Consider the following 9,920-nt stretch of genomic DNA (forward strand, 5'->3'; position numbering starts at 1 on the left):
CCCAAAGGAGCCTGTGAGCTCCCGTAGTCACGGTGCCTAGCAGCGGGGAAGGGGACCAGCCCCTGCTCTCGCTTGCCCCACTCCCTGCTCCCAGAGCCCGGCGCAGGGGACATCTCCTTAAGTAGGGCGTAAATCCCTGATCGACTGTTCAGTCGCTTGCTGCCGTTAAGGGAGCCAACTAGCCTCTAGCAGAGATAAGTTCCCTGGACACTGGGTACCCAGACTGGGAGTGGAAGCTCTGGGCAGCTGCCCCCTGCTCCCCATGAGGTGCAAAAGGCTCTGAATGGGTAAAAGCACTCTGAGGTGGGATGAACCTTTCAAGGAGATATAGCTAGGGTTCAAGGGCCACTGGCGCTATCTCACACTCTGCTGGAGGCTACAGACTGGCTTGGGTTGGAACTGAACCCCAAGAGAGACCCCCGTGCCCCTGCTCTGCATTTTACATCGCTTTGCTATGTGTTTGCGTTGCAAGGGAAGGGAGAAGAACTTGCTAGAAACGGAAGCGCAGTGGCTGGGGAGCAGGGAGGTGGATTCTGAGCTTGTCACGAAGCAAACTACCTAGGGGATGGTGGGGGCGGCTACAGGGGAAGCACAAACAAGGCAGTCGGAAGCAAGACGACACCTCGTTGGGGATTTGTCCAAGATGAGTTGCAGATCAAAGCGGGGTGTTTGAGGAGCTCTGATTGGTCGGGGGGAGGGATTTGGGGTGGGGCTAGCCACCTCTTGAGGCTTTAAAAGCTCATCGGAGAGGGGCCGGTTGCTGTCATTCGCTCTCTGATCCTCGGAGGGGAGGCAGCTTTCTGGAAGCTCCTGGTGACAGAGCGGGTGTTCGCTGTCCTGACTGGCTGGGAGAACCAAACTGTCTTCGGCAGCAATATGGGGCCTACCCTGGCAGTCCCCACCCCGTACGGCTGCATCGGCTGTAAGCTGCCACAGCCAGACTACCCACCGGCTCTAATCATCTTTATGTTCTGCGCAATGGTTATCACTATTGTCGTAGACCTGATCGGCAACTCCATGGTCATCTTAGCTGTGACGAAGAATAAGAAGCTTCGAAATTCTGGTAAGCCACCCTTACTTCTTCCTACCTAGCGTGCAGCTGCTTGCAAACACTAGGTCATTGGTTCGGGTGCCTAAAATAGGGACCTTTTGGACAGTGCCCTCACATTGAACGTCCCTACCCTCAAATTCCCTGAGAAACTGGGTGGTGATGTTCTGCCGGGGCCCCATAAATTGAGACCTTCGGAAGGCTGAGGGAGCTCGGGGAAATAAGCTTTTGGCGTCCAAGTGCAAAGCCCGGGTCCCGCGGTGCGCGGCAGACCGCTCAGCCCTGCCCCGTCGGAGACGTGATGCAGAGGGAGCCGGCACCCCAGCAGAGAGTGCGGCCACCGTCTGGGGACAGCACGCCGAGCCAGAGGCCACCGAGGTGGTGGCGCGGAGATAGCGCGGGCCGAATTGCTGCGGAGAGAGCCGCAAGGTTGCGACCCGCTCCGGGAAAGTTAAGTTTGCGGCGGCCGCGGAGGCTGTGGCGGCGCTTACAGGAGCGCAGCGCAGCGGCGGCGCCCTGGGCCGGCCGAGCCCCAGCTGCCGCGGCTCTGGGGCTCCAGGGCGGCACCCAGGCGGCTCCCGGGCAGCGGAGCGCAGACCCTCGCGTCTGAGTGTGGAGCAGGGTGGTCTGAGTCCGCCGGGGCCGAGCTCCGTCCGCCCGTCACAGGGCGCAGGGCGGAGAGAGCAGAGCGGATGTCTGGGCGCAGCTGGCGGTGACAGAGACGGCAGCGGCAGCGGAGATCGCGAAGTCCGTAAGCGAGGTGCTGGGGGGTCTCAGGGAGGGCTGGCGGAGAGGTCCCGGAGGTGGGCATCTCGGGTGGGGGGCGTAGAAGGGAGAACAGGGCGAGGATGGCGGGAGGGCCGCGGGAGAGCTCGGAGGGGGCGGCCAGAGGCGCAGGGAGACTGCGAAGCGTCGGGAGCCGGGATGGGGTTTGGCGGCGAGCCGGGAGCCGGTGCCCAGGAGAGGGGCCGGCTGCGAGCTAGGCTACGGGCGGCGCGGGAGGCTGCAGGGCGCGGCCACCGTTGCGGGGGGCGGGGGGGGGCGGACTCCGCCAAGCGGTGAGCCCCCTTTTGCAGGTTGGGCGGGGGAGGGCGGAGGACGGGAGGGGAGGCGCAAAGGGGCCCGGACGCCTAGCGCGGGTCCCAGGAGGGAGGGGGCGGCGCCCGGGGTCTCTGCTGCCGGGATCTCCGCCTGTGGGGGGCCAGGCGGCTGAACCGGGAGAGAGGGCGGGATGAGAGAGTCGCATACCCATAGGACCCGGCGGGCGGGGCGCGAGGAAGAGGAAGCAGCCCGTTTTTGGAGGATTACTTTGAGGGGATGAGTTTCAAAATGCACTGACGGACACACAGTCATTAAAAGTTTTCTTTTACGCTCTGGTGCGTGTGTCTGATTTCACTTTGGTCCGCTGGAGACGCGAGGCTGCACGCTTGGACCTCACCCTCGCCCCAGTAGTGCGGTCCCAAGGAACCAGAGAGCCCCCAGGGACCACCTGCGAAGCCCATTTTTTTTCTTACTTTTCTTCTTCTGCCCTTTCTTTTTCTTTCTTTCTTTCTTTCTTTCTTTCTTTCTTTCTTTCTTTCTATAATTCAAATAAAGGTTCTTATTGTGTTTTTGTTTTTAAGGCTTTTTCCTCTGCCTTTTCCACTTTCCCCAATTCATTTCTTTAAGGGAAAACCCTAGAAAGAACCTCTGGGTGGAAAGCGCTGAGGCCGGCGTTCAGCGCTGGCAGGAGGGCAGAAGGAAACGTTCCTTTGCCCTTTTAAAAAGTGCTCATTTTCTCCTAGTCCAAGATGAAGTGCAGTATTTTGCCAAACCAATGGTAATTAGCATTGAGGTGTTTCAGAGAGAGAGGAGGCGGGGAGGGAGACAGCTCAGCACCTGCAGTAGGCTTCTTCGTCCTTTTTTTTTTTTGGACAGGTTTTACAAAAACGTTCCTATCGCTGCCGTACAAAACAGGACTGGGGGCCGACTCCCCCTCTTCACTTGCCTGCTTAGCTGCAAAGCTCTAGTGAAATTCAGGGCAGGGGCGGGAACTCTTTACACAGGGCGTTGAATAAGCGGGATTTTCCTGATTGTTTTTCTCCCTACTCACAGTTTTTGGTCTCAGACTAAATTTTACAGGGTCTCCCTCCCTCCCCTCAGTTTTCACTCTTAGGCTACCTTTAATGCCGTTTCTCAGACTGTTCTCTTAGACAGGTTTGCGTTTTAAAAACAACGCTAGGCTAGAAAAAGCAGAGGGCTCACTCATTTTTTCGGCGGGGGGGGGGCGGGGGTGGTGGTGAGGCTTCCTGACACTCCTCCAGCCTCTTCCCTTCCCCCCACACCTCCAGCCTACTTCCTACCCACAGCTTCTACCTGGCCTCTACGCCCTTCTCCCTTCCCTCCCTATCCCCATTTAAGGAAAAAGTTTGCATTCTGTTTTTGTCTAAAAAGGTGGCAGCATGTCCGTGTGTATGAAAGGTTCCACAAAGGGCTTCTGTGCTTACTGCTTTCTGACATAAGTTCGTTTTTTTTTCCTCCCTGAAGCAGAGATGATATTGTTTGAAAGGAAAAAGGCGCTCAAAGGACAGGTCTCCCAAACTCGGTTGTACATCACAATAATCTGGGGCATGCTTGCAAATAGACACAAAAACACAGGAGTGTTTTTTAAAAAGAATTCTAGAATTCTAAATTGTCACCTCTTCAGCCGGCCTTTCCCTCCAGTTTAAACTTATACACTTCCATACTTAACCATTTATTTTCCCCTGCTTTCCCCCCTTTTCCTTCCCCCTCATATGTTTTTCAGGCAACATCTTCGTTGTTAGCCTCTCCTTGGCCGATATGCTGGTGGCCATCTACCCCTATCCTCTGATGCTGCATGCCATGGCCGTTGGGGGCTGGGATCTGAGCCAGTTCCAGTGTCAGATGGTTGGATTCATCACAGGGCTGAGTGTGGTTGGCTCTATCTTCAACATCATGGCAATTGCCATCAATCGTTACTGCTACATCTGCCACAGCCTCCAATATGAACGGATCTTCAGCGTGCGCAATACCTGCATTTACCTGGTCATCACCTGGGTCATGACCGTCCTGGCAGTCCTGCCCAACATGTACATTGGCACCATCGAGTATGATCCTCGCACTTACACCTGCATCTTCAACTATCTCAACAACCCTGTCTTTGCTGTGACCATCGTCTGCATCCACTTTGTCCTCCCTCTGCTCATAGTGGGTTTCTGCTACGTGAGGATCTGGACCAAAGTGCTAGCAGCCCGTGACCCGGCTGGGCAGAATCCCGATAACCAGCTTGCTGAGGTTCGCAATTTTCTAACCATGTTTGTGATCTTCCTCCTCTTTGCAGTGTGCTGGTGTCCTATCAACGTGCTCACTGTCTTGGTGGCTGTCAGTCCGAAGGAAATGGCAGGCAAGATCCCCAACTGGCTTTATCTTGCAGCCTACTTCATAGCCTACTTCAATAGCTGCCTCAACGCTGTGATCTACGGGCTCCTCAATGAGAATTTCCGAAGAGAATACTGGACCATTTTCCATGCTATGCGGCACCCTATCCTGTTCCTCTCTGGCCTCATCACTGATGTTCGTGAGACTCGGGAGGCCCGGGCCCTGGCCCGTGCCCGCACCCGGGCTCGTGACCAAGCCCGTGACCAAGCCCATGAACAAGATCGTGCCCATGCCTGTCCTGCTGTGGAGGAAATGCCAATGAATGTCCGGAATGTTCCACTACCTGGTGATGCTGCAGCTGGCCAACCTGAGCCTGCCTCTGGCCACACCAAACCAGCTTCTGGCCACTCCCGGGCTGCCTCTGCCTACCGCAAATCTGCCTCTGGCCACCATAAGTCTGTCTTTAGCCACTCCAAGCCTGCTTCTGGCCACTCCAAATCTGCGTCTGGTCACCCCAAGTCTGCCACTGTATATCCTAAGCCTGCCTCTGTCCATTTCAAGGCTGACTCTGTCCATTTCAAACCTGCCTCTGTCCATTTCAAGCCTGCCTCCAATCACCCTAAGCCTGTCACTGGCCACCACATTCCTGCTGGCAGCCACTCCAAGTCTGCCTTCAGCACTGCCACCAACTACCCTAAAACCACAACTGGCTACATCAAGCCTGCCACCACCCACCCTGAGCCCACTGTTGCTGATAATCCTGAGCCTGCTGCCACCAGCCACCCTGAGCCAGCAATTGCTGGCCACCCGGGGCCTGCCGCTGCCAGCCACCCTGAGCTCACTGTGTCCTGTCACCCTGAGACCACTGCCGCCAGCCACTTTGAGTGTGATGTCACTGATCTCCTTGAGCCTGTCTACAGCCCTGACAGTGGGTCCCCTGAGCCTGCTGCCAGCCCACTGGAACTTACCACTGCCTCCCACGGTCCTGACCCCACTGTGATCACCACTACCACCAGTGATTATCATAAGATTGTGATCATTGATGTTGAAGCTGATTCTGATGAAATGGCTGTGTGAATAATGCTCTTAAGGGTGGCCAGGAAGCAGTCCACTTTCAAGTTTGTTTAGAATATGTAATTCAAAGTGAGATAACTTACTGCACCTACACACAGACACACATAGACATGCACTCACAGACGTGGTGTAAGCTACATCCACCTTGTAGGCATACTCCTTCTTTAGAGAACATACTTTGAAAAAGTGTGTGTGTGTGTGCGCGCGCGCATGTGTGCGCTTGCTATTTTAGAGACAAAATCTCCCCCAAGTTTCACATCTGTTCTTCTGAGCCTCCTTTTCGTTCTATAGTTGACCTTGAGCCAACAGTGATCCTTAAAATTTTAGAGTTGATTTTTTTCTCACCCTCGTATCCCCTTTTCTCCCTTCTCTTCATTTCCTCCTCTCAGTTCCTGCTTTATTCTCTCATTCCCCCGCCAGTGGGGGGGGGGGGGGGGAGGGGAGGAGTGCTTCTGTAAGTAAATGTGACCACAAAGCTTTATGTTTTTAAGTGTGTAACTCTATATTGTACTTTTTAAAATGGCAGTCAGAAAGGCAGTTTCGATAAAGTGCAAGTACTTGAAACAGTTTCTTTTCTGAGTTTCAGCAACAAGGTATGACCCATATCTGAAGAACACAATTTGATAAGCTCGTAATAAAATAAATTTTTATGCCTATGAGTTCAAATGGCAAAAGGAAAGATGTGGCCAAACCAAATTATTTCTATTTTATGAAAACTCAAACATTGGTGCTGATTTTTATAGTCACCTTGTTTGCAGTCACTTAACCTTTTTAAACCTTCCAGAATTTTCTTTCATTTAGTTCCAGAGAAACAAATCCATTCATAAACTAGTTACTTCTTCTGAAATCCAAATTTATGGTTGCTAGGACCAATTATAGTCATGTATTTAATATTCTAATTGACAACTACTCTTTACCTCAGATTTTTTTTAGACTGCCTGATGTATTTGCATAATGTTTTTACATTTTTCTTTTTCATCCAGAAGGGAACTCAAGGTAATAGCTGGTCGCCAGAGCCTTTGTCTCCTGCCTTGTCCCTCAGCCTCTCAGCCTTTGGCTGACGTTCTGTGATCCACAACGTTAAGTTGTACACGTCTTGTATTAGCACACCTGATAGCCCAGGGAATGATTTTTCTCTAGAATTCAAGAAAAAGTTGTTTAATAAACATTTCTACTATTGATTCAAACTGACACAGAAAGCAAAGATTACTGTATAAAAGCTTGTAAAGATAAGGGGAAATGTATTATACTGCCTTAATTTGATTCTGTATTTGTGGTAGCAATTAAATAAAAGTGTTTTTGTGGCTTTGCTGTGTGATTTGTGGGTAAATTCCCTTCTTCCTCCCAACTTTCTTGTGAGGAGGGTTAAGAGGTGGGTGGAAAAGCACTGACCTTGGGGAATCAGAAGACTTGGGTGTAGGTTCCATCCTTTCTATGAGCTTGCTATAGAAAGCTCAGTTTCTTGACTCAGCAAACTGGCAGGCTTGGGGTGGGGTGGGGTGGGGGTAGAGAAGGGTTCCCTGGGTTTGGTGTGTGGTGATGATGGATGACCTGACCTGTCTACTCTTAGACTTCTGGACCTTGCCTGTCATGGCTTCTGAAAACAGATCTCTTTTTTACCCTCATGGGAGGCATGAAGTGCGACCCCAATAATGTCACAACTGTTAGAGGCTGCTGGGACCAAGTAACAGAGCTCATGAGCCAGTTGGGGGGAGGCACAGAAGTGGAAGGCAGGAAAGCAGATGTTTTCTTTTCCAGCTGGAAGATAGGTGGCAAGACCCCAGCCACTGGGCAAGGCTCCCTGACCTCGGGAACACAGTCCCAAGGGAATATCTAATGACAAAGAAATGCCCAAAATAAAGTGCTCTGTAAAAATAAAAATGGATTCAAAATGATACATAGTGGGATATCAGTTTTGTTAAGAAAATATGTACACTTAAACATGCACATATACATAGACACAGAGATATACACATGTAGTTGCTCTGTCCAGGTTCAGACTGTGAGTATAAACTGAGGTAATCTTAACTTTTCACGCCCAATTTACAGTGGTTTGAGCCCTACCAGAATGACTGCTGGACTTTAGGCTGATTCCCTGTGCAAAATTTCTGCCAAATATTCTGGAACACACAAAAAGGATATTTCCTCATATACTCACAAACTGGTCTACAGCCAGTACCCCCTGCCATGTTTTCCATTGTTTCCCTCTCTGCCACCACCCAAGGAGCTTTGCTTTGGTGAGATACAGTAGTGTTCAGACCAAGGGTGCTGGGTGCCAATGCTTTGAACTACTATTCTCCTGGGGCTCAAGGCATGTGGGCTTCTGAGAGAAGATGGCAGGGGAGACAACAAATATCCATACTTTTACCAAATTTGTTCCACACTCTGCTCTCAAGTGCCTGAAGCAACACTGCTTGTGCCCATAGTCTCACAAAGTGTCACTTTAGCCATTCTGATCCCCTGCCTGCCTCCCTCACAACCCTCCCCCTGCCCCAAGCTGCAGTTCAAGCACATAGCCAAGAGACATTTCTCTCAGCCCCTCCTTCCTTTGTACTGTTCCTCTCCACTCCCCAAAGTCAAGAAGCCTCATAAACACATCTCTGATTTATTGCACCCACTATGCGTGACCAAGACAGGACCCTGAATCTCTGTGGTCAGTTTTAAGGTGCTTTGTAGCTCTCCCCAGGACAATGCTGGGTTTCTAGTTTTACACCAGTGAGATCAGAAGGGCCAGTTTTGCTAATTTCCCCAAAGAGAGAATCTGCTTCCAAGTGAGCATAAGTCTCCATAGTCAAGGGATTAAAAAACGCAAGCAACTTTTAAGTGACAGTTTCCCCAGCTTCTACTCTTTTTTCCCCCTTTTAAATGGAAATATAATGTATATGCTGTAAAGTGACAGCTTGACAAATTTTTATGTCTGTATACATCCATGTAACTACCACTCTGAGCAAGGTGTAGATACTCTTTTGGAAGGCTCCCTTTTACCTTCTTCTAGTCAATACTTCATCCAAAAGCAATCACTATCCTGATCTCTCTTTCCATGCATTAATTTTGTCTGTTCTAGAACTTCATAGAAGTAGAAGTATACAGTATGTATTCTATTATATCCAATTTCTTTTTTTTCAAATTGTGATAAAATATACATAACATAAAATTTACCACTTAACAATTTTAAGTTTGCAATTCAGGGGCATTAAGTGCATTCACGGCATTGTGCAACCATCACCACTACTCATTTCCAGCAATTTCTTCCCAAACTCTGTAGCCATTAAATAATAACTCTTCATTCTCCCCTGCCCAGCCCCTGGTAGCCTCTATTCTATTCTCTATCTCTACGAATTTGCCTATTCTAGGAACCTCATGTAAGTGAAATCACACAATATTTGTTCCTTTTTGACTGGCTTCTTTCACTGGGCATAATGTCTTGAGGTTCATTCATGTTGTGGCAGGTGTCAGTACTGCATTCTTTTTATGGCTGAATAATATTCTGTGGTATGGATAAATCACATCTTGTTAGTCCATTCATCCATTGGTGGATTGTTTCCATTTTTTGGCTGTCATGAATACTGCTGCTATGAACATTGATTTCCAAGTATTTGATTTACTGCTTTCAATTCTTTGGAATATGCATCTAGGAATAGAATTGATAAATGGTATATTAGTGTCTCTTCTTTTGCTCAATATTATGTCTTTGAGATTCACTCATGTTTTTGTGTGTATCAAGGTTTTTTTTTTTTTCATTTTAATGTAGTACTCTACAGGATGAATATACCACAATTTATTTATTGATTCTGTTGATAGACTGTTGATGGACTTTTGGGTTGTTTCCAATTTGGGGTTACTATGAAAAATGCTTCTATAAACATTGTTGTACATCTCAATTTTATTTTATATTGAGATATTTTACATACAGTCAAGTGCACAAATCTTCAGTGTAGAGCTCAATGAATCTTTATGTATGTTTATACCTGTGTAGCCACTATAGAAATCAAGACAGAAAACATTTCTGGCACTTAGAAGGTACTAGATTATTTTTGCTGCATCTTCAACTTCATTTAAATGGAAGCATATAGAATGTACTCTTTTTATTTTGTTTTGTTTTGTTTGTTTGTTTGTTTGTTTGTTTTTAAGTAGGCTCCATGCCCAGTGTGGGGCTTGAACTTACAAGTGTAAGATCAAGAATCATATGCTCTACTGAGTCAACCAGGTGCTCCTAGAAGGTACTCTTTGTATCTGTGTTCTTCCACTTGTCATTTTGTCTGTGATATTTATACATTCCTTTGGGTAGAAGTAGTACATTCTTTTTTATTGCTGTGTGTGATTCCATTATATTAAATATAACAATTTTTTTTCAATCCATTCTACTATAGATGGACATTTGGGCTATTTTTTGGTTTGGGGCTGTTATGAAGAAAGTTGC

The 9,920-nt window shown here is 48.8% G+C and overlaps 1 protein-coding gene across 1 annotated transcript; it reads left to right on the plus strand.

Moving 5' to 3' along the window:
* Nucleotides 1-843: 843 nt before the first annotated feature.
* GPR50 (G protein-coupled receptor 50) lies at nt 844-5,818 on the plus strand. The gene is made up of 2 exons (XM_027053412.2): nt 844-1,063; nt 3,834-5,818. Exons 1-2 carry the CDS (start codon nt 877-879, stop codon nt 5,501-5,503), a joined length of 1,857 nt encoding a protein of 618 aa, XP_026909213.2. The 5' UTR covers nt 844-876; the 3' UTR covers nt 5,504-5,818.
* The last annotated feature ends 4,102 nt before the right edge of the window (nt 5,819-9,920 follow it).

This window comes from Acinonyx jubatus, chromosome X (assembly GCF_027475565.1).
Source record: "Acinonyx jubatus isolate Ajub_Pintada_27869175 chromosome X, VMU_Ajub_asm_v1.0, whole genome shotgun sequence".
NCBI lineage: Eukaryota > Metazoa > Chordata > Mammalia > Carnivora > Felidae > Acinonyx > Acinonyx jubatus.